At 43.7% G+C, this 23,823-nt stretch overlaps 4 protein-coding genes and 1 long non-coding RNA gene across 8 annotated transcripts; 2 read left to right on the top strand and 3 right to left on the bottom strand.

Moving 5' to 3' along the window:
* Positions 1-441: 441 nt before the first annotated feature.
* On the bottom strand, positions 442-8,252 carry LOC130532232 (lanC-like protein 3). Its single transcript, XM_057044710.1, has 5 exons — positions 7,722-8,252; positions 3,517-3,640; positions 1,878-2,075; positions 1,604-1,811; positions 442-1,486 (listed from the first exon to the last, which is right to left on the bottom strand). Exons 1-5 carry the CDS (start codon positions 8,250-8,252, stop codon positions 1,327-1,329), a joined length of 1,221 nt encoding a protein of 406 aa, XP_056900690.1. The 3' UTR covers positions 442-1,326.
* Positions 1,291-10,098, top strand: LOC130532273 (uncharacterized). Of its 3 annotated transcripts, none has more exons than XR_008952295.1 (6): positions 1,291-1,432; positions 1,619-2,233; positions 2,501-2,933; positions 2,982-3,666; positions 7,529-9,218; positions 9,256-10,098. It is a non-coding gene; the product is annotated as an uncharacterized LOC130532273 (long non-coding RNA). The 3 variants fall into 3 exon arrangements; XR_008952293.1 differs by having other exon boundaries at positions 1,294-1,432; positions 1,574-2,233; XR_008952294.1 differs by having other exon boundaries at positions 1,294-1,432; positions 1,574-2,238.
* A 638-nt stretch (positions 10,099-10,736) lies between these two features.
* LOC130532239 (gastrin-releasing peptide receptor-like) lies at positions 10,737-15,304 on the top strand. Of its 2 annotated transcripts, XR_008952287.1 has the most exons (4): positions 10,737-11,282; positions 13,383-13,734; positions 13,952-14,818; positions 14,990-15,304. XR_008952287.1 is itself a non-coding variant. In XM_057044723.1 (3 exons), the coding sequence occupies exons 1-3, from the start codon at positions 10,873-10,875 to the stop codon at positions 14,264-14,266; spliced, it is 1,077 nt and encodes a 358-aa protein (XP_056900703.1). In that variant the 5' UTR covers positions 10,737-10,872; the 3' UTR covers positions 14,267-15,304. The 2 variants fall into 2 exon arrangements, 1 of the variants encoding a protein (XP_056900703.1); XM_057044723.1 differs by having other exon boundaries at positions 13,952-15,304.
* A 220-nt stretch (positions 15,305-15,524) lies between these two features.
* On the bottom strand, positions 15,525-19,355 carry asb11 (ankyrin repeat and SOCS box containing 11). The gene is made up of 7 exons (XM_057044740.1): positions 18,862-19,355; positions 18,545-18,624; positions 18,333-18,440; positions 17,557-17,707; positions 17,337-17,471; positions 16,402-16,590; positions 15,525-16,318 (listed from the first exon to the last, which is right to left on the bottom strand). Exons 1-7 carry the CDS (start codon positions 18,956-18,958, stop codon positions 16,194-16,196), a joined length of 885 nt encoding a protein of 294 aa, XP_056900720.1. The 5' UTR covers positions 18,959-19,355; the 3' UTR covers positions 15,525-16,193.
* A 493-nt stretch (positions 19,356-19,848) lies between these two features.
* Positions 19,849-23,547, bottom strand: piga (phosphatidylinositol glycan anchor biosynthesis, class A). Its single transcript, XM_057046941.1, has 7 exons — positions 23,378-23,547; positions 22,343-22,824; positions 22,002-22,272; positions 21,757-21,889; positions 21,494-21,626; positions 20,601-20,807; positions 19,849-20,446 (listed from the first exon to the last, which is right to left on the bottom strand). Exons 2-7 carry the CDS (start codon positions 22,787-22,789, stop codon positions 20,174-20,176), a joined length of 1,464 nt encoding a protein of 487 aa, XP_056902921.1. The 5' UTR covers positions 22,790-22,824; positions 23,378-23,547; the 3' UTR covers positions 19,849-20,173.
* Positions 23,548-23,823: the final 276 nt, after the last annotated feature.

Below are 23,823 nucleotides of genomic sequence, written 5' to 3'. Positions count from 1 at the left end.
ACAGACAGCAGGTTGCTTATGTATTTTAATTCTACGTATTTAAATACAGGTTTTCCCTGCACTACTAAATGAAGTTGTGGTGTGATGATATTTAGGTGTTATGATGTTAGGAATGATAAACAATTGTGCACTGTTTTATATGGCGTTGTTGGCTAATTTACAGAATGTCAGCCTTTAATAAGGCATAAAACTAGACCCAAAACTAACTGCATACTTTATTAATAACCACAAGTTTAAAGATATTTGCTTATGAGAGCCCAAAATGCAACTAAAACACAAACACATGTAAATTTACAAATAGACAGTTAACATCAGCAACCTGCTGTGTTTTTATTCTTGTTTATCTTTTCTTTTTTTTTTTACAAACTTCAGTCTTCCAAAAAGCCGCACATATCATTTTCTCTTTCTGAGAGAGATCTGAAAACATCAAAATGTACTAACTTTGTGGTTTTAAGGCCTCTTTATGACATTTATTTCAACAAAGATTAATTCACAAAAAAGTGTAGCAATTAAAAAAAAAGTAGCTGTCACACATACAAACCTTTTACTGACGGCCTCCATCACAATGCTAGAGTTTAACACACGGTGTTAGCGATTGTATTTTAAACACATATAATCAAAGTCATAACAATTCACAACAGAATATTTTAACTACCCCCATGTGATTAAAAACATCAAAACGCACACACAGCCATCACTTTGCTACACACAGAAAGAGCTTGTTTCACACAGGTTAGTCAGCAGTTTTTGCTGATCTTCAACTCTTATCCTGACCTCGAAGCATTGAGCCCGACCCCCACCAAGACCTCAAACATCTGCAACAGGAGCTGCACAGCTGGTGGCGTGGTACAACACTCTGAAAGGCATTGTGTGATGCTTGTTTTCCTCTCCTGCTGTTTATCTTGTGTGACTCAGGTGTGACTTCCTTTAATCTGTCTGTCCACCCTGAGAAGAACGTGTTTGTCCTCTATACGCCGTGACTTCAAGGTACCCAGGACTGCTTATTTTACCCTGTTAATATTTGGTGCGATGACATCTACCAAGATGGGGAGTGTTGACAGTAAGCTGGATGGAGCCAGGAAAGCCTTGAAGCTGAACAGCAACTTCAGCATGTAGACACAAATCTAGACTTTCAAAAGCAACTGAACTCAAACGGGACTTTGTGCACCCTGAACAAACGCCGTCCATCCCTCCACTCCCACGCTGCTCGCCGTTTAAGCCTACTGTCCTGCATGAACCACCCTGTTTCTGCCCTTCATGCGCTTTAGGGATTCTGGAGGAAGAGGGAGGGGTGTTTGTTCAGGCTGGCAAAGAGTCTGGCTCTATTCACACAAAGACACTGAACAAAGGGAACTCGGCCTGGTCCGGCTGCAGAAGGTCCACCAGGAAGCAGATGGTCCCGGAGAGACCTTCGAAGAGGCTGCAGAAGCTGGTGAGTGAGCGGGAGCCGGTCTTAAATTCTTCTGTGAAGAGAAACTCGGCAAACCTTCAGGAAGAAACAAACATGGTTGTATTTAGACAATCGCATCAACCTCCATGTTGATATACAGTTCATCATGATAACGGCACACAGTTCTCTTCCCAGCGTAGAGCCTGTTCTTGCCTCTGAGCCCTGTAGATGTACTTGGAGTTCCCCGTGAGCCGATAAAGCAGCAGGAAGACATAAGCACTGCCTGCAACCCCGTGGCAGATTCCAGGTCCCTTCTTCAGGAGGCCTTTCTGCCACACCAGCTCCCCACAGCGGATGCACGTGTCCAGATACTGGGGCTTTTTATTGATCAGGTAGGCTTTAGCAAAGAGGAAGGCCACGCCTGCACGAGAGCAGCCGGATCAGACCGGAGGAAACGGCAGCTCTGACGCTGATGCGCTGTTACTACCTGGAGCTCCGTGACACCAGTGAACCAGCTCGTTCTCCCGCTCAATGATGGCGCCCAGCTCCGCGGGCCAGTTGCAGTTTTGCTCCTGGTTCATGAGGAAATCGACGCTCTGCCACACCAGGTCCCTCTCCATCCCGCTGAGCACGTCCTGGTAGCTCAGTAGCATCTGCAGCACCGACGAGAGGCCGTGGGCTGCACCTGAGGAAAGAGCCCATCCAACATGCACCACTGATCCTCACATGCAGGGAGGCTACATGCACACCGGAACAAAAGCTCTCAATCTGATCACCTTCATGCAAAAAGTGATGGAACTAAATACTCGATCGCCTGCCACACTGTTACTGGATCCATACGTGGTACGGTGGGTGTGCTGATATGGTCGGAAACATTGTGCTGATCTATTGGGGCAAACATGAAAAAGAAAAGTTCTAATCTAACAAGTTACCTAAAACAATTCATTCTTTCTTGATGCTTTATATAATGTAAATCTAATTTAACTGACGGGAGGCATTTTCTAAAAAAAACAACAACATTTCCATTAATGAAGTTGGCCATTAAAGCAACAGTTTTTGTGTGAAATTGTAAAATAAAGTGAAATCACAGAGCTGTTCTGCTTCCTGTAGGGACAGGACAACAAATATGGACAAAGTCCCAGCAGCCGAGATTGAGAAGAGCAGGAAGACAACATGCTGGGGAGGGATGTCCATCCATCCATCCATCCTTCCGTCCATCCATCCATCCATCCATCCATCCTTCCATCCATCCTTCCGTCCGTCCATCCATCCAATCTCACCACTTCCTTAAGGCCAGAGTAAACCCTGAACAGGCCACCAACTTTGGGGGGGGGCACGTCCACTTTCACTTTGCTTTTTAATCAATCAATCTTTATTTATATAGCGTCTCTTTCAATCAAAATTGTTTCAAGGCGCTTTCCAGAATCCCAGGGCCTGACCCCCAACAAGCAACAGTGGCAAGGAAAAACTCCCCTTTAACAGGAAGAAACCTTGAGCAGGACCAGGCTCATGTAGGAGGACCCTCCTGCTGATGGGGGGCTGGGTAGAGAGAGGAGAGGAGAGGAGAGGAGAGGAGGGGAGGGGAGAGGAGGGGAGGAGAGGAGAGGAGAGGAGAGGAGAGGAGAGGAGAGGAGAGGAGAGGAGAGGAGAGGAGAGGGGGGAGGACAGGCAGAGGAGAGAATAGGTAGAGATCATAGAGATACATTAATAGTGCAAACTGCTGGTTTAAACTTCCTTCTGACGCCTCAGGAAATAAAACGTCTCCATGAGCGGTCCTTTGAGGATGATCACAGCGTAACACATGCAGCACCTCCGACCAGGCGATCGAACCCTTTCACCTCCTCAACATTCTCAACACTCTTGTTGGTTTCATGCAGAAGAGGGCCATCAGGGCCAGGCTTACTATGGACTGGGTGCTGGTGTGAGAGTTACTGGGGATCTCCAGCCCTCCAGCTGTCTTCATCTGATGCAGTTAAGGAGAGGAAATTTGGCACGTTACACACTCTAATTACCGTTAATTGTCGCCCTGTCAGCACTGCAGGACCCTCTACTGAAGATAGAACAGCCTTTAAAGATGAACCTACATCAAACTCTTACAGCATGACCCCCATAGGTGAAGCTCTTACCCAGATACTCTGTCCCATAATAGGAGTACATGAGGGGGAAGGGTTTTCTCTTCCTCCTGGCGTATTGTCGTCCAGACTCGATGATGGCTTGACAGATAGACTTAATCTGCTCCTTGCTCAGAATCTGCAGGACAAAAGACTTATTAAAAGGTCACACTGTTAGAAAAAGACCGTCGTTTTTACAGGAAAACGCTGGCAGCTGGGGTTACCAGAGAATTCCTGTAAAAAAACCAACAGGACAGTAAATAAATTTACAAAGAAAATATGTAAATGGTTTTACAGTGAATGCCAAGGCTGAACTGTTAATTCTACAAAAAAAATCTATCAATTTCATGGATCATTGTTGTATATAAATAGATCATTTCCTGTACTTTTTACATGTAACTACTTATTATGCGTCAATAAATTGTAAAATTAACGTGGAACTACCAGGCAAAAAACGATTTAAACTGGTAGAACAGTAAAACTTTGCATGTTAAATGGAGCTGTTCTGTATATTACACATACAAGCTACTCATTATATGCAGTAGCTGTATGTTTTAATAATCAGTTTAAAATGATTAGAACTACACCAAAAAAATGCAAAAATACATCATGATAAAAGACAAGAGAATATCACTTTTAGGAAATTTATTGAACAGCCATTGTGATTAGTTGCAAACAATTAGATTCATTTTTTCAAAATATAGAGCATGCAAAGAAGTTGGGGTCCAGGGTTGTGTTGCTGGTTTCTTCCTGCAGTTGCTTGGAGGAGCCACTCATCAGCCACGGCTGGCGCCGCAGGCAGACGCACCTGCGGGCTCTCTTCAATCTACCATGCTATCTTCCCTGCTTGTTCGAGGTCTCCATGTCGTCTGCTGGATCTGTGAATGTGCAGAATCGGACTCCTGAGATTCCTGCAGTCCAGGAGGACTGCCTTTGTGTCCTTGGTGTCTCCCGGCACGGTCGAGGTCCCTGTGCCGTCCGCAGGACCGGTGAACGTTCGCAGGTCCAGCAGACGACATGGAGACCTCGAACAAGCAGGGAAGACGCAAGGGAACAGGCAGAACAAAGCATCAAAGCCACAACACACAGGAGTTCTGTCCTTAAATGGTACGGTAGATTGAAGAGAGCCCGCAGGTGCGTCTGCATGCGGCGCCAGCCGTGGCTGATGAGTGGCTCCTCCACGCCACTGCAGGAAGAAACCAGCAACACAACCCTGGACCCCAACACAAAGAACTTTCAAGCATTGGCTCTTTTTAACTGCTGAACAGACAGAGTTACAGGTCATACTTTATCTGTGTTATTTTTTGCTAAAACATATTCTATTTGAGTAATTGAAGATAGACAAGATTTTTACAATACTGTGGAACATTGTTGGATAACAAGGACAACAAGCAGGTGGCAGAACCTCTTCATAGAAAAACAAAATGCACCTTTAAAAACTTGCATGTTGTACATTTAACAAAGTGAAAATTAACAGCACCTCTTCTCTAGGAGTCATCAGAGTCCTTGTTTAGCCTTCACGCCACTCATGATAAGCGAGATCCTGTATTAGGGTCAGAACTCGAGGGTTCACGTTGAGACGACGCTTTGAGTTTTTATTCTCTACTTTGGTTCCTTTTTCTGGGTTTATCAAGAAAAAACACCTGTAGAATAAAAGCATATAAAACATATTAAGCATTTTAATGAGTTAAAAGAAGACTACAGGAATGAATGAATACACACATCCATATATAAACAAACAGTCTGAGTCTGGGTCCGAGCCAAGACTCAAAGTCATATCAAAACCAATGCTGCACCCAGAGCCAAGGCCGAGAATCAGACCCACACCAAGACCAGGTGTGATTACGGCTCTTAGTCTGGGTCTGACTCTTGGCCTTGGCTCTGGGTGCAGTCTGGACTCCAGGTCCCAGGAAATGTTTACTCACCTTTGAAGAAACTCCAGTGTAGAAGCCAGCTCAGATGGATAATGGATGTTGAAACAGTAGTAGCTCCCAAACATTAGCCACAATGCAGAAATGAAGGAAGAGATGTTTGTGTTGACAAGGTTCCGATCCAGACTCAGCATGTACCTTGTTGAGGAATAGCAGGACTGGCCTATAATTTAACAGGTTATATTAATAAGTGTGTGGTGGTCATAGCTCAGTCACTCACATAACAAATTCAGACACATATGCAAGAGACTTACCACAGACAATAATAGTGGGTGTCAGAGGCACCTGCCCTAGCTCAACCTCTTCTGCCAGACATGTATCATCTACATGGAAGAACATGGACTCCTCCTTCTCATCAAAGTAGCTGAGCAGAAGCAGCAGCATCTCCTTCACATCTTCTGAGCAGCCACTCTGCTGTCCCCGCATCCTCTGAAGCCTTGCATAAGTCTGATGGAATCTCTTGCGGACACAAACTGTGGTCAAGTAGTTGAGAAGCCTTTTCCCCTTCAAATCCATTCTTTATGATTCCTACACATGTGAGAAGTAAATGTGGATTTTTTTGTAAAAACGTGCTTACAACCACTTACTGGACATGACACAGACCTGCCTTCTCCAATGTGATCCTTTAAGTGTGACACTAGCTCTTTCACTGTTTGAAAATGGCGGACACACAATGAAACCGCACATTTTAAATCCGCAACAACAGAAACAGCTTGTGGCTCAAGTATATTGTGCACACGGTAAAAATGGCCCTTGAAAGCCGAGTAAGTAATAAAGGTTTTATTACAGTTGGCGCCAACACATTTGAAAAGACAGCGTGACTCATTCCGATGCACTCTGCAATGTTGCACATAGCAACTTAACGTAACCAATTTCTTTTTACAAAAGACACAGGTGATCATTTTTAAAATTTCAAGTGTTTGTCTGTCTCTTTCTGCTTAATAATTACGAACTGATGTACTGAAATATGGAGAATTGCTAACTTAAGCCATTTGCTATTAGCACACATTTTTGCTAGGTCTCCCAAAGAAAGTAAGAAAACTTACCGTGCAAACTTTAGACTTTCCAATTGCGCAGTCACTATAGACCCTGCAAAATCTTGTATGTAGTGTGTCGATTTTTAGTAAAATCTTTTGAAATGAGAAATTTCTGCGATTTCTGCTCTGTTCCGACCCGTTCGCGAGTGGTGTCAGTTGTGTCCGTCAACGAGGAGCTCGCGCCTTTCACGTCTTTCCATTATTATCCAATCAGAGACGAGCTTAACCCGCGCAATTTTAAACTCAAAAATATAAGTATCGGAAGGAGGCGGCTTTATTGCACAGGTATCAGCCTCGAGAGAGGCGCTGTTAGGTCGATTAGCCAGTGATGACGATGCACTGCCCATTACGAGTACAGTATTATGAATATTGTACCGGTATTGGCTTTCTATTTGAATTATTATATAAATAAATATTATTATATAAATAATAATAAAAATAATTGTTGTTGTTATTGTTGCTGTTATTATTATTAACATCAATAATAATAATGGGCTGTAATGCATTCAAATTTAAAGACAAAAAAATATATAAAGCAAGGATTAAGATTGAACAGTACAATAGGCTACTAAAAACAATGTCATTATAAGTTTATATTTTTTTAAAATATAAATAGATAGGCAGTAACGGTTTCATGTTACAATGAAATTTTGTGTGAAATCACATTTGGTTGACCTCAATTAACATAATTTCATCAATGTTAAAAGGAATAATTTTGGTAAAAGAACAAACTTGTGAAGGGAATAACATATAGTTTTTGTATTTAAAAAAAAGACTAAAACAATAGTTTTTGCAATATTTGCACGTCAATTTATCAAAGTTGCTTTGTTATGAGTATTGCAGTATTTCCCGGTTTCTTTTACCAATATTTGTCATTTTAACAAACAAATTCCATTTAAATCACATATTGTTGTAGTAAATCTAACAAAAAATTCTGTTTAATAGTTTACAAAATTTCACAGTGATTTAAAACAAAAAATATATGTATTTGGGTTTACAAGATTTTTTTGTAGGGATTTTACAGTGTTTTTATGTACATTTCACGGTCTTTTTTTAGAGTGCAGTTATAACTGGAAGCTAATTTTTAGATTGAATTGTGTAAAAACAGACACTGTTGTGCAAATCAAGACTTGTTCCACAGGGTGAAACATCAGAAGTTAATAGATTCCTTCAGGTGGCTGTTTGATTTTTGTGTCTGTACCGTCAAATCTGAGAATTTTAGCCGACGGCTGGCCACCCTCCCGGAGCTCACCTCTATCCCCAGCTTCTGTTTAAGCACCAGGGCGGCGCACAGATACCCAGCCCGGCCCACGAACAGCTCATCCGAGCCGCACTCCAGAAACCTGATGGGCGCGCACACCTCCCACAGGCTCCGGAATCTGCTCAGCGGTTTGACGAAGTCAGCCAAACCCAGGGACTTGTATATCATCGCGGCCACTGCGTAGATCCCCGCCCCGCCGAGCAGAAAGGCAGCGCGCATGTTCTTGTCCGGCTCCGCGTCCGCGCACTCGGCGGACAGGTCGATGATGTGCTTGGCCGTCTTGAGGTAGAGGTCACGCTGGTCGGAGAAGAGCGGACACTCGCTGACGTGATAGAGCATGTAGGCCACCCCTGCGGGCCCATCGTACAGACCTCCGTCACAGTCGCTGATGTCGACCGGAACCTTCTTCAGGACTTTGTCGACCGAGGCGAGGACGATGGGCACGACGGTCTGGATGCTCTGAGCCGGGAGCAGCGACCCTTTGTAGTCGCAGAAAGGGTTTGCAAAGCAGCGGGTGTCCATCACCGACGGACGCCAACAGCACAGCTCTGAGGCTACGACAACAACAACACACCTGCGGCTTCCTGCTCCAGGTTTCCAAGGAAACGCCACTTGGATGGAAGTTCGGCAGCTGATTGGATGCCAGCGGCGATGCCGATAGGATCAGCAACCAGCCAACGTGCACGACTGAACTCCTGAAGTCTGGAAACAACACGGAGCCTCACTGTCACGTGACTTTGACGGCTGTCCTCTGTCCACCAACATATAGTTCTTCAGTGGTTATTATTGGTGAACCCCCCCCCCCCCACCCGGGTGCATTCATAACAACCTGAAACATCCTGAGAGGAAAAACAGGATCTTAGAATTTCAATCCCATTATGTTGACTTAACCTAACAATGATTAAACCTTGTGTTTTTGACATTAGCCTGTGGGGGAAGAAATGAGTGCAGGTTTGTTTAATCTGGTATTCAACATATCCGGTCCATAAGTGACCTCATTTACAACCCTACAAGAACAACACTTTTAATACAGAAAAGAAAGTAACAGGTTATTAAATAGAATGATTAAAAAAAACAATAGCTATAATCAGGGTTGTAAGGGAGTCATTAATACACCCATGGTGTCAGGTACAAGATGGAGTCTCTGTTTTGTTCTGTGGGAGAAGGTGATCCATCTGGAGCTTGTTAAAATAACTAAAGGACTCTGAGACTCAACTGGATCCAAGTTTCTCTAATAAAATCAAAATTGGACCTCTGTCCTTTATTCTGAGCATGATTAGAGGAGATGCTGATCATCACCTGACCAACGCCATCCCTACAGGTCAGGTCATGATGGTGCATCATCAGGCCGTGGGCGTGTGGGTCAGGGACTGGGACAAGGAGACCTGTCAGATCTGAGTGAAGCCTGAATGGAGGAGTGTCCCTTTTGAGAGCCTGTTCAAGAGGGACATACACTGCCACGGTTATTTGTCAAGGTTGAGGCTCTGGGTTTCTGCAAAGACCCTGGACACAATGTTGATGGCAGCCGTTTCTGTATTGATGAAGTTTCATTGAATTGTCCTGTCCTGACTTGAACCCACGTAAACATCTTGTGTCCAATGGTCCACAATCAGAGTGCAGCGAAGCAGAAAGGAATTGTAGCAGCAGAAAGGTTTCCAAAATCCAGGTGTTCTTTTTTACTAAGCCACACGATAAAGGTGGTTTTTATTTCAACATAACATCACAAAATAAGTAAAGCACGGGGGCGGTGGTAGAGACCCTGCCTCTTATACCTTTTGTGGTATCCTTTACCAGCTGTTAGTTTGATATTTTGGTCGCTAGATGGCGACATTTGCCTCCTGGTTGCTGTCCATGGTGCTGAAGACGCTCCTCCGCCTCCAGACATTTTGATGGAGATGATTACGGGAAACAAATTACCCACGAATCCAATCTTTTCCCCCCAGTATGTGGTTGGTGAGTAATTTTTGGAAGCTGTGCCATAAAAATGAAATCCTGTAAAACCACACAGTGCTGAAAGGTCCCACAAGGACGCCAAAGGGCGAGACTGGGTTATAGTTAGACTGCATTTAAATGGAGCAAAAACTAGATGAAAATCCAACAATCACGTTTCTGTGTATTTATTTGTGGGGGAAAACTGATCTGAACAGTTTAATTTAATCTCAACTGAGAATGGCTTTGTGGTCACTCTCAGAGGTCTGAAAAACATCATTTTGCTCTGATGATGCACCAACCATGACCTTAAAGTAGGAGGCAGCAAATTTCTCTTCATCTTTTATAGCTTGTTTGTGTCTTGTTTGTGATAAAAAACCGTTTTACTTTGATGAATGTTTTACTATTCACTTCATGCAAATAAACACTTTGCTCTTTGCTCTTTGAAAACATATTAGGCAATGCTACAGAGCAGAAATTGAAAATGGTGAAAATCAAGCACCATTTTCAAATTTTTGTGTCTTATCTATAATTCTCAATTTGCATTTATATTAGAAAGTTGCAGCAGCAGATGTATCACATATGTAACTAATTTGAGTTATGAACTAAATTAGCTGTAAATGTCTTTTTCCTCTACCAGCTTTATGTAAAGCCATTAAAAATTTATATTAAATGACCACAAAAAGGTTCTTGTGTTAATCTCTTTAATGTCTCTACGACAGCATTGTAGCTTGTGGGAGGTTTTTTTTTTCAACCCAGGAAAAAAAAACATAAATCCAAATTATTGCACGAAGCACAATGACTTTGGTAAACACATTTGTGAAACAAATAAATCAGAATTATAAGATATGTGTATGATATGCGTTACAGATTGCAGTAATGTGGTCCAATTGTCGTCATAATTGACTTCAGGATCTCCTGGTTCCTCACGTTCCTTTCTAATCTAATCCGTGGACCCATTTAAATGTTGGTTTTTATCCCACTGAGAAACATTTTTTGAGTGTAGACGGAAGTGCTCAGACGGACAAACTAGTCCCTCGTCTTTGAGAGTTCCCGGTGCCGCTGCACATCTCCAAATTTACTGCTTCTATGAGACCTTATCAGCAGCCTTTGTGCGCCTTAGTGCGTGAAGTGACGCGCCACACCGGCAGGGCTTAAAACCGCGCGCCATCGGGCTCCCCATCTGGAAACATCCGTCCTCCTGCGTCCTGCGATGTCGCTGGAAGACTCCGCCGCTTTACATCCAGAGAACAGCTGGATTCTGAATGGCTCCAGAGTGACTCGGGACTCTGCGGGGGAGCCGCATCAGTACAACATCTGGCTCCCTGGGATCGGAATCGCTGCCGTCTACGGAGTCATCATCGCGGTGGGTCTGGTGGGAAATGTGACTCTAATGAAGACCTGTCTGTCGGTGAAGTCCCTGCGGACGGTGCCCAACCTCTTCCTCTCCAGCCTGGCTCTGGGTGACCTGTTGCTCCTGGTCACTTGCGCCCCAGTAGACGCCAGCCGTTACCTGGTGGATGAGTGGCTTTTTGGCCGCGTCGGCTGCAAACTGATCCCGTTCATTCAGCTGACTTCGGTGGGAGTGTCCGTGTTCACGCTCACCGCGCTCTCGGCTGACAGGTGAGCTGCTGCTTTCCAACAGAGACCAGGCAGAAGCCTTCAGGAACCATCATTTGGATGACAGGAATCAGGCTTTTGCGCACAGCATCGTTATAAACTCTGATCCAACCATCCTGCACCGCCGCTTTACTGCACATTTTCAGAATATTACATTTAATGAAAAATAAGAAAACGTGAATTACTTTTAAATGTAAAAAAATAATCGGTCGACATTACAGTAATCATCGGAAAATAATGTTTTTATTCAAACGTGCTCGGTTAAAATAAGTGTTAAATAAAGAAAAGTAAATTAAATCCCAAGAATCTCAAATACTTAAATCTTATCTTGTTTCTGAGTGTTTTCAATTCGCACTGCAGCAGTGCAAGAAATGTGTCATTATAAGATTTAAGACAGACAGGCAGACAGACAGACAGACAGGCAGGCAGACAGACAGACAGACAGGCAGGCAGACAGACAGACAGACAGACAGACAGACAGACAGACAGACAGACAGACAGACAGACAGACAGACAGACAGACAGACAGACAGACAGACAGACAGACAGACAGACAGACAGACAGACAGACAACATGCTGGGAGCAGCCCAGAGCTCTCTGATTTTAACTGCAATAGTCTTTGAAAATGTCTCCTCTCTGGTGACCAAGAGACACCACATCCTTTTTACAATGTGACTAAATATTGACAGGGATATTTATTTGAGCAGAAGCAGGGCAGTAATGCAAGGTATACGTATGTTATCTGGTACATCGTTATAATTTAATATGAACATGCCATGAGGGCTGTTTCCACTGCTAAAAAGCTGTTCAACAATAATGTTGACGACAGACCATTGCAGAACTATGGAGGCAGCATCATCGAGATGTTTAAACAATAGTGACCTGTATCAGACAGACAGTGTTAGGGACGATGTGTCTGTGGCGATCCAAGCTCAGGCCATTAATAGGATCCCTTCAAACATCACTGCTGAACACCTTAAATGTGTGAGTCTGAGCACTGCTCCCCTTCTCTCTGTACATCCTCCTGTTTTTATGATTAATGAGCTTTTACCTGAATCAACACTTTTGGTTTTGTTATTACCAGTTGTCAAGAACAATGTCGGAAAAATAAGTAGCCTTTAAATTACAGACCTGAAAGCTCTTCCCAGCATTTTTCTCCAACATTTTCAGATGAATCATGCTGATAGATCCATTTAGGGACAGCAATGATGACAGACAGGGAGGGATTATGTTCATTTGTATGTTGACGATTTGTCCAAGAGACTGAATGCTGTAAGAGTGGGTGTTTGGTTGGTGAAATGAGGCTGAGCCACCTAATGTACGCTGCTGGACTCCAGCATCTCTTTAATATCTGTACTGAGTATTAAGTTAAGTGTCTTGGACATCTGGTCACAGCCCAGTGCTACAGTAGGTCCACACAGTAGAATTCAGCATGAAGGTATAAGAATGACTCTATTTAGATCGTATTGTACATCACTCTACACTGCTCAGTTGGGGGCAGGTATAAGAGCAAGCCTCCAGAAAGGCCAGAAGTGACATATAATGATGCCATGCCGGATGGTGCAGGGATGTTTGTGGCTGTCACGACCTGTCAGGCAGTGCTGACATCTAGTCTGTAGATTCATGTGCAGACCAGATTAGTCAGAGTCCTCAAGGCTGTAAGCAACCTGAGGAAGAGCTGCACTCACTACACACCCAGTCTTAGAAAAAGCTTGTTTTTTAAACTGTCTTAAAACTAGATAATTAGACAGACGGACAGACAGATAGACAGATAGACAGATAGATAGATAGATAGATAGATAGATAGATAGATAGATAGATAGATAGATAGATAGATAGATAGATAGATAGATAGATAGATAGATAGATAGATAGATAGATAGATAGATAGATAGATAGATTTGGTTTAATGCAATCTGGTGAAGACTTAAGAAACACTTAAGACAAAATGAAAAATTAAAAGCCCTCACAGTGGCTGTTAGTATAAATTGACTCTTGCTTGCTGAAAACTGGAGGAATTGGAAGAAAATCAGGTGTTAAAGTGAGACGTCTGCCAGTGGTTGTTTACAGTTACCATACTGGAATCGTTCATCTCTGTCCAGGTACAAAGCCATAGTCCGTCCTCTGGACAGCCACACGTCCACTGCTCGACTCAGTGTGTGTTTACGGGTGGGGGCCATCTGGCTGTTCTCTGTGACTCTGGCCATCCCCGAAGCTGTCTTCTCGGACCTGCACACCTTCACCACCAGCCACACCAATGAGACGTTCGTGACCTGCGCCCCCTACCCGCACGCTGGGGAACTGCACCCCAAGATCCATTCCACCGCTTCCTTCCTCATCTTCTACATCCTCCCCCTCTTCATCATCTCTGTCTACTACTGCTTCATCGCACAGAGCCTCATCAGGAGCTCGGTGGACATGCCAGCTGAAGGACACCTGCACCTCCAGAGACAGGTCTGAGCATGACCTCCATTACATCATCTCTGACGCGATGTCGTCAACAATAGAAGTGCAGGGCCTCTTTAGTGGACAGCTCTTGCTGGGGAAAAGTTCAGATAAAGATGAATGAATGAAGTTTAAAGTACAACAAGCATGTTTCCAGCAGCTGTATTGCTGCTCATGGCAGGTCTGGAGGTGTATATTCATTCTGTCTTCCTCTTGTCCCCCTCAGGTCAATTCCAGGAAGCGTCTGGCTAAAACTGTGTTGGTGTTTGTTGGCTTGTTTGCAGTCTGCTGGCTGCCCAGTCACGTGATCTACCTGTACCGCTCTTTCCACTACGACCAGGTGGACACCTCCGTCGGACACTTTATCGCCAGTGTGTGCGCTCGCATTTTGGCCTTCACCAACTCCTGTGTGAATCCGTTTGCCCTCTATCTGATGAGCAAAAACTTCAGCAAACACTTCCGACAGCAGCTCCCATGCTGCTCGTCTCCACAGCGGTTGTACAGTCAGAGGAGTCGGGACACCAACGTAACCTCGGTGTGAAACGTCAATAAAGCCCTTTTGGTTTGTCCCTCCTTGCAGATTCAGAGTGAAGTGTTTTCTTTTGCCGTCACTGGTTCCTGTCAAGTGGTCATTTTAGTCATAATATTGCTATTCCTGTATTTTGGAGTGTCAGTACCTCAAGTGTTAGTTCAGCAGATGATCAACCACGGACTCAGATTCAATCAGGCACAAAAGCCTCTGGCTAAAATGCACACATGTAAAATTAATGTATGCTCATATTCGTTGGGTGTTTTTGTGTACATGTTTCTGTGAAACTGCATGTGTTTACTAATGACATAGTGACCTATAATCTATATTTGTAAATAGGTAGACACGTTTCAGATAGATGATTGATGTCATTTCTATAGAACCATCTTTAAATACCTCATTGTGACCCACCAACATGCAAAAATATTTATTGTACCGTTCATGTCTGTATGATCAAGGGATTCTCATTTAAACAGATGTGACCAACAATAAACCATTTTTTCATCTTTCCATCTTTTCCTGACTGAGCTCATAAGAGAAGATGATGGAAAGATGCTGTTTCATGTATCGCCCACTTCATGCTGATCTCTGACCTGCTGACCTCACTCATCTATTATAAAGATAGCTTGTTGTAATTAATGTATTTGCATGATCTATGCTTATTCTCTCAGCCTGCTCAAAGGTTCTTCCTGTTAAACGAGTTTTTTCTTGCCACTGTGGCCTGTTGGGGGTCAGGCCCTGGGATTCTGTAAAGCACCTAGAGACATGTTTGATTGTAACAGAAACTATAAATATAAATGTAATGAAATGTAAGATTTATGCTCTAACTTTGACTAAACGTGTCATTTTAAGAAGAAAATATCAATCCCAGTTCTTTTAAGACAGAACCTCCTCCTATTAATCACATTTGAAGTCTTTCAACAGTGTTTTGGACATGTGCGTGGTCTTTCATTGTATTTGAGCTGTGCCGTAAAACTTGACTTTTTTTGTGTAAATTGATCTGTAAAGTCAATGAAATAAAGAGGGGAAATGACCGTTGCCAGATTTGAATGGTTCGTCAGTTTCATTTATACCTGAGAGCAGAAGAAATGAACTTTTCTTGGGTTCAATCTTTCCAGGTAGTCTGGATCCCAAATTGTTCCCCTGATGTCTTTGCACAAAATGTCAGCGTGCCATTTACCCAGTGAGCTGCCCACAGGTATAAAACTTTAAGACTGGGCCTTTTTCTAATTCTCATAGATATAGCAGAAGATTATGGAGAGTAGACAAATGCACATAAAATCCTCATTTATTCCTGATCCAGGGCAGACGCTTCACTTTGCTCTTTAAGGTCAAAGAATGTCAAATCACATCGGTTCATGAAAGATATCAGGCCCTCTACAAAGGTGACCTTTCAGGCTGACATTTGAATATGGATACTTAATTCCCCTTAAGGTTCATGATTAGAGTTCAGGTTAATCTGATTCTTGTCTCTGATGTATTTTGGTTTTTTTTTTAAATCCATGACCAGAACCTGCCTTTAAAACATTGCTGTACTCTGGGTTTTATGCTAGACAACAGTGAAAGCACCAGCAGGTAACACTGTTCGTGTACTGAATTTCTGCATTTCTTACTGAAGTGACTCAATGTTAAATATCTAAAAGCTAAGGATTTAAAACCAGGCATGTTAGTCACTGTCAGGGGTGTGAAAACACACACACAACGGTTCTGAGGCTGTGATCAACAGCCTGACACTCATCTGCTGATGTCCTCTCGATGAAAAGTGAGGGCTAATGTTCATCTATCAGCTTTGCTCCAGCACGGTGGCGCAGGGACATTTATCAGGTGTCACAGTGGTTCTAATAAAGCTGGGACAAAACTACAGAACCGCTATGAAAGCACTGGTCCAGTTTGGTCCTTGTGGCGTGAACCAGGGCTGGATGCTGTAGCGAGGCGACTGTTACTGGCACAGCAGGAAGTCCTTGATGCTGCGAGGAAGGAAGAGGCTGGAGGCTCTGTGGAGGCGACTCCGACCGAGACACCGGCGAATACAGAACCGGCAGAGCTGCGACAGGGAGCAGGGACCTGGGCGGGTGGGGGCAGATGGGGTGGGTCATCTTACCATTGGGGGTTACAGTCACATGAAATGTTAAGATCTACAACTGTACCTCTTTTCTGTAGCACAAGTCTCACGCTGCTGTTGGGCGGTGAAAGGTCAAGCGGTGTTTTCCCCTCGGGGTTCCGACTCCACCTGTCTGCTCCGAAGTCCAGCAGGAGGTCCACAATGTCCGCACCTCCACTACGAGCTGCAGCGTGTAGAGGAGTGTCCTGTCCACAGCCTGTCTCCACATCGGCTCCTGACAGGTATAAAAACAACCTCAACACACCATCGCAGGCATTTAGGATTTAACTTTGACGCACTTATTTGCTTTTACAACATAACTTTGAGCCAGAACTCTGATCATTAATAAAACATCCAACCATAAATCACCGGGAATGATTTAAACGTCCAGACAGCTCTGCAGATTAGACTATCGAGTGTTAGTCATCCCAGAAAAATGATGCCTCTGAACTCAGAGAGGCAAGAGCAGAGCAGGAAACAAGTAGTGATAGCTTTATCAGCCGACCACTAATTGGGATTTTCTCATCTGTTTTCACAGGTGATAAATGTGCTGTTGTGACCGACTCCGCGGACTCCACTGATATGAACTGACATGAAACCTTTACAAGGATGAAGCAATAATCAAAGACCTTGGGCTGGTTCAGAATGATTCCACTGGCAATGATTTAAAAAGCAAAATAAATCTTGTCAAAGTCTTCAAGGGCAGAGTAGCTCTGATTTCAAGGTTGTTTTTAGGAAGCTGAGAAACATCAGGAACAAGAAATATTAATCAAGAGTTAAACCCATGAAATTACAGGATATGGCACTATAGTGATAAAATGAAGCCTCCACCTCTTAAATCTTGCAGTTTTGCCATCAGAGGCTCCACTAATTAAAGTGTGGATTTTCATTATAATAATTAGGATAATGACTCAAAGATTTTGTTAACATCACATTTTTAAAATCCAAAATGGTTATCGCGCTTTTTAATTAATCTAATACCTGAGTGCAACAGTGACATCGCACAGTCTGCAGCCCGAGCGGCACAGGCGGAGTACAGCGGCGTCCCTACAGCCGGCAGCTCCACGTCAGCGTGAGCTCCCCACGACAGCAGCAGGTCCAGACACTCCGTGTGACCTGACGGGGCCACACAGCAGAGCCAGAACGTCACACACAGACGCCTCAGACCTTCACACACGTGTGCACTTCACATGTCACACACCTTGCTTGGCGGCCTCGTGGATGGGGGAGGCCAGCAGGGAAGGGGTGTTGAGGGTGGCGCCGTGCTGCAGGAGCACTCTGACACAAGCGGCGCTCCCACTACTGCAGGAGTTAAAAAGAGGAGTGGCCCCATCTGTGGACACAGCATCTACCTGGGAGGGAGGCACACGTGATCAGCTGGGACCGGAGAGGAGCAGTGGACCCAAATCAGCCAGAGCATTTAGAAATACTCTTAGCTGTGTGTTTAAAATATATTTGAATACATTTACTGATCAACAACTACTTTTAATATTAATACAGCATTTAATAATATGATTGGCCATGATAAACAGGTAAACACTGAGTATGTTACAGTGCTCATTGTAATTCTAAAGCCTAAGTTGTTTTTTTTATATCAGAAACCGGATAGTGGGGCACATTCTTTCACTAATCTAGCAGAGCATGTGCACGTGTGTGTGTGTGTGTGTGTGTGTGTGTGTGTGTGTGTGTGTGTTGTGTGTGTGCGTGTGTGTGTGTGTGTTGTGGCCATGCGTTAAAAAGTCTAGTCTGTCAGAATTTGCACATTCATTTTCACACATCTTTTCAGACATCAGCATTTTTCAGATTTAACAATTAAAGTAGATATTACAAATCATCTTGCAGCATTTGGAAACTGACAATATCAAACAGCTTTGTTGTGCACTTGTACGTCGCAGACGTTAGGTTGTGTATTCTCCATAACAAAGTGATTTTAAACGCTTTACACATAGAGTGGAAATGAGCCTGAAAGGTTCTTACATTTGCACCGTTCTCCAGCAGGAACATGGCACAGGCGTAATGGCCGCCAAGGCAAGCCTCGTGTAGGGGAGAAACTAGGTCCATGGTGAGCGTGTCGACATGAAAGCCCTACAGGACGGATGCGGAAATGCTGTCAGATACAAACGTGCACATGTTGTGAATTATGGGGCTTGAATATCTGTGGTATATTGTGAAGGAAAGACAGTTTTCACCTGACTGATGAGTGTTCTGAGGGTGAGCAGTCTGCCCTGGTATGCAGCGTCGTGGAGAGGAGTCCTGTCCGACCAGGAGTCTGGAGCCAACGTGGACAGACAGACTTTGAATTAAACCGATCCCAGCTCTGACAATTTCAAAATCTAATTCACAAAATGTAACTCTTCATTTCCCATCACACAGATTAGAGAGAAGCCTTTAATCCAAAGTTAAACCACACTCTGATGTTTTAGAGATTATTCTTTTAAGACTTTGGTTTCACTTGAAAACAATGAAAAAAGGAGGAAAATGTGTCAGAGACAAAGAAAGAACCTACCAGCCATCAGAGAGTTACAAGTCAGTCCCCCATAGATGGAAAAAGGCCTCTGCCAAGACTGCGAGAAGTGTGAAGGCTCAGTTTGTACAGCAGCCATGATGAAAATGAAGCAGCAGAACTCTGGAGGAAGTGTAGAGGACCGAAGCTCACCCAGTCGGATACGTAAACTAGATTTCGGCCTTCCTCCATTTCTTATCTGGGCCGCCTCCCACACATTGGCACCTCCTGCCCACCCAAGTCTCCGTCCATGGATGTAGTCTACTGTGTGTGCATAACAATAGTTGGCCGACGCCAATTTGCAACCTTGAATAAAGAACGTGTCCACACAGACCGCTCCCGTTACCAGAGCATGTGCACGTGGAGTTTCACACTCTAGATACTGTAAACGGGCGTAGAAAGAACATTTGACTCCATTTATCTCTAAACCTGTTCACTGGGACAGTGTTCCACCCCCAGTTCTTACGTGGTTTGTGAAAAATGCACATTTGATGTTGGTAAGAAATTAAACTAAAACTTCCATAAATTAATAATTACTAGAATTCCCCACAGTCAGGCCAAACTATAACCTATAACTAACACGCCCAGATTTGATTTAAAAGAGTCAGATTTTGTTCCATCCCCCCACCACACTGACGAGTATGAAAAGGCTTTAATGAGCAGTACCAGACTGCTCCAATCCACATTGTTATGCAAATGCCAGCTGTTGCCTATGAAAGCCACCGTATCTCACCCCATCACCTCCTGTTTCACATCACTAGGTGTCTTTCCACTGCACAAACTTTCATTTTCCAAGGTAGATGGTGGGTGCCTGTCTCCACGACAACAACCTCCCCCAATGGGACTTTTGCGGGGCCTAACGGAGGCCGCCACCTTCATTCCAGAGACATTAGCAATTGTAAATTGTTGTGGAAGAACCTTTAGACAAGTTGTCTCCTATAAAAGGTTTGTAGAAGCTTCAGTGTCGCAAAAATGAAACCAAAGGCCAAATAAAAACACTATTCTTTATTGGAGTTGTCCAGGAGTCATATCATTGCCTGAGAAAATCATAATACCATTTTGTGATAACAAATATGGGGTAAAAAAGCTTCACCGTGATACAACTTCATTTTTACCACAAATTGTTTATGTATGATTAAGATAAGCTCTTTTATTCCCTCTGTATTTTAATCTCATGATGCAAAACAAATAAAATTCACTGAATAAAAAAAGAATTAAAATGGTCCCTTTCAACGTGGGAATGTAAACAATATCTGCTGTTACCATGGAAACAGTAACCGTATCCCCAATGTTATACAAAAAAAGCAAAATGTGATCATTCCCCAAACAAATCTGGGTTTGCTGCTCCCTTTGTGGCATTGAGTTTCATGCTTGAACCCTGCCCCCACATACTGCGGGGGCCCGTGGCGTCCACGGCGACGTCCATGACCCTGTCTGGCACCAACCACTGCAGAAGCAGCAGGAAAAGGAAGTCCAAAACAGCCATGAAGGCAAAGACAGAGCCGGCCACGGGGCCGCAGTGAGACCTGAGTCTCAGCAACCGTCTGTCCAGGGGAAGCACCTCCTCGGTCGATACTCTGTCGTACACCTACAAAAGAAACCCACAATTTGTGCTACTGTTAGATCACTCGTGTGTGTTCAATTGTGGTCAGTGAGCCATCGAAGTTGCTTAGTTTCAGGTTTTAGCTGTAACAAGTAGGTAAATCTGCTCCACATAAAGAGGTTTTTCTGGGTCAACGCACCTTTTCCGTTCTCTCTGCGACGTTTCTCCACGTGTACAGTGTTCGCACCCGAGAGTGGATGGACTCAGGGGGGGGAAGTGAGCCCGCACGCTGCCGCGCTATTACCGTCTCAAGACCAGCGCACAGTGAGCGCACCGTCGGCTCACACAGCGTGATCAGTTCCTCAGGTAATACCTCGGGAATGCCACCCACACGAGTGCTCACCACCTAGGAAACAGAAGAAAATCCAGTAATCCCGCACGTTTAAAAGCATCTTTGTTTTTGTACCATGACAGCAGCAAAAGTCTTCATGTCAGCCAGAATAAAAAGGTCAATCTAATCTCAGAGCACGCTGAACACTGCTGCTGGCCACTTCAGGCAGAACCGAAAACACAAGACAAGTTTCTTCTCTTTATTCTCCAATAGAAAGGTCTGTGAGTACCAATATATCAAACTACAGCAATAAGAGAAGTTTGGGCTATTTCTGGCTGCTTTAGAGTGTTTAATATTCTGCTGTTGAGGTCTAATTACGCCACATTCTTCAATTTTATTTTAACGTTCACACATTATGAGATATCAGACTCCATCTGCATCTGACAAAAGTAGAAAAAGTGTTGAAAATATATTTAACAAGTTCCAGATCCAATGATATTGGAGTAATGGGCAATGATTTGGAACTTCCAGTGTCCTCTGAGCCATGAGCTGCCCCATCCTCATCCTTTGTTCTGCAGACATCTTAACTTCTATTTGAATTTAAATCACACTACAGCTCTGATATTTGGTTTGATGTAGAAAATATGGTATTATGTATAGTTACAATCCATACACAGACAAAGAAAGACTGTTAAAAACACGACGCTCCGTGTTCCTCTCCCCGTTTGTGTTCTCCCACTCATCAGTGAACGGCCACGAACCTGCAGCCCACAGCTGGCTCCTTCCACAATAGCCATGCAGAAAGCTTCAGTCAGAGAAGTGTTGAGGAAAATATGACCCTGCACAAGAACTCCACGAACATCTTTATGCTCCAAGGCTCCCAGAAGACGCACCCTAAGAGCAAAAGGCCCTTATTATACTGCTACATGTCAGAAGAATGTCTGTCTATAAATAAACCGTGCACATATAACAGTGAGGTCAACACTGAATCAGTGACCTGTGGTTGCTGCACACACAGACACACCTGTCATGCAGTTGGTATTTCTCCCTCACTTCCTCTAGCACGATTCTCTTTGGCCCCTCACCACCAATAAGGAAGTGCAGATCTGGATATTTGAGGCAAAGCTCTGGGATGATTCCACCGAGGAGGTCAATGCCTTATCACAAATGAAGACAATAGCACCGATGACGTTGGTAAATTAATTATTCCTTCCTGTTGACACGAACAGCATGAATTTGAATAAGTAATTCATTTTTTTCCCTCTGTACCTTTGCGGTAGACGAGACGGCTGATCACAACAATAGTGATTCTGTCATCTCGACGGAAAGATGGGTCAGGGGTGAAGTCCGTAGGGTCAACAGCGTTGGGAATAACAGACACGATCTCTGGGTTGAGAGCAGCACGGAGCACAGTGTTCTCCTTGCTCGTGTATGACACGCATATGATGTGATTGGTATCACAGAGTGAGACGGTGAGAAGCTTATTGGTCAGTACGGAGCTCACGTCAGCAAAGCCAAAGAGAGAATGATCGGTGAACACCTGCAAATGATAAAACTCTTAGCTAGCCATAACGGAGAGACGACAAAACCAAAAATGACAACACATGTACCGTATTCAGGCCCATGGTCTTTGCGTGGAACAGGGAATCGTGGGCCATAGCAGAAAATGAGCTGTGCGCGTGCACCACAGTGATGCGCTCCCTCACAAACACACAACGCATCAGTGGAAGACTGTGGAAGCAGGTGGTGGCTGTGGACTGGTTATACATGACCTGCAGGGGGAGGTAGTAGACCTTCAGTCCATTGGTCAGGTACCTGACGCCCTTCCTCCTGCCATAGGCGTGGGTGACAACTACCACCTTGTGCCCCTTTTCAATCAGACATTGGGAAAGCTGATAAATATGACTTTCCACTCCGCCCATATTGGGATAGAAGAAATCTGACACCATGCAGATGCTGTGCTTCTTGGTGGAGCCCCTGGAATTGTCTGCAGGAGCTTCAGGGCATTTTTGGGATGATGATTTTTTCAAAGCTCCTGCTCTCTGTCGTTGGTGCATTTTGGATTTTCTTTGTTCATCTGCATCTACAGCGGCTGTAATAAGAGAGTATATCGTCAGTGAGCTGATCAACTGTTGATTCTTTTATATAGTGATCATTATGCTTTCTAAACTAATTGTACAAACTTTATATACTTAATACAAACGAGTTAGGTCTTTTAAATCAAGAAGTAAGAGTGGATTCAAATAATACATCAAAACACTCAAAACAATTAGTTTTATTCATAACACTTATCTTATGTTCTCTTTTTTCAATTTACAAAACTCAAATTATATCGTCTGATTATCTAAAAGGCAATATGCGTAAGATTTCCAAAACTAAATTATCTGTCAATGATGTAGGAGATGGGTCTATTTGTGCTATTTTATGTGATTTTAAGTGTTGGTTTTAACATTTCCGACAGGTGTAACATATTCCTTACGTCATAATGTAACCATTTCTGCGCGTGAAGGTGCCACCGAAACACCTGTCTCGTTTCTTCAGTTTCAGTTACACGTTAGCTTCAGGCTAACAAAATTTGTTGTTTGTTTTACATTTGTTTTAACATAAAGCCTTTTCCGTATTGCTTTTAGAACAGTTTGTCTTACCGTCGACGGCACCGATCTTATGACAGCTTTCCAAAAGGCGCAGCTTTTCGCCCTCAGAGTTGTCATTTTCACAAACAGAGACGAACCACCTTGCTAACCGGTCTGGCCACTTCCGGGTGTTCGGTGACGTCACAAGCAATGACGCGCCATCGCACCGCTGCTGCCACCTGCTGGCGACGTTTACAAACAGCGTGTGCGGTTCAACAAGCCAGATAAAATGACCAGCTGTCTTAATTTGAACGCACCATTAGATAGCGCCTTTACATTGATAGTCACGGCTATCTAAATAAATGGATAGTTATCGTCGATTTATCTCTTTACCTGTCTAATTGTATCTTGTAAGCAGGCATTCCACAGTTGATTTTAAGGATCAATTAACAATAACAATAAAGCATCATCAGTCTTTACAGGCTTAGTATGTGTCTGTATGTGAATCAGCTCTTAAA

Source organism: Takifugu flavidus, chromosome 1 (genome assembly GCF_003711565.1).
Source record: "Takifugu flavidus isolate HTHZ2018 chromosome 1, ASM371156v2, whole genome shotgun sequence".
NCBI lineage: Eukaryota > Metazoa > Chordata > Actinopteri > Tetraodontiformes > Tetraodontidae > Takifugu > Takifugu flavidus.
The sequence above is the reverse complement of the archived record's forward strand: the minus strand, read 5'-3'. Positions and strand labels throughout refer to the sequence as shown.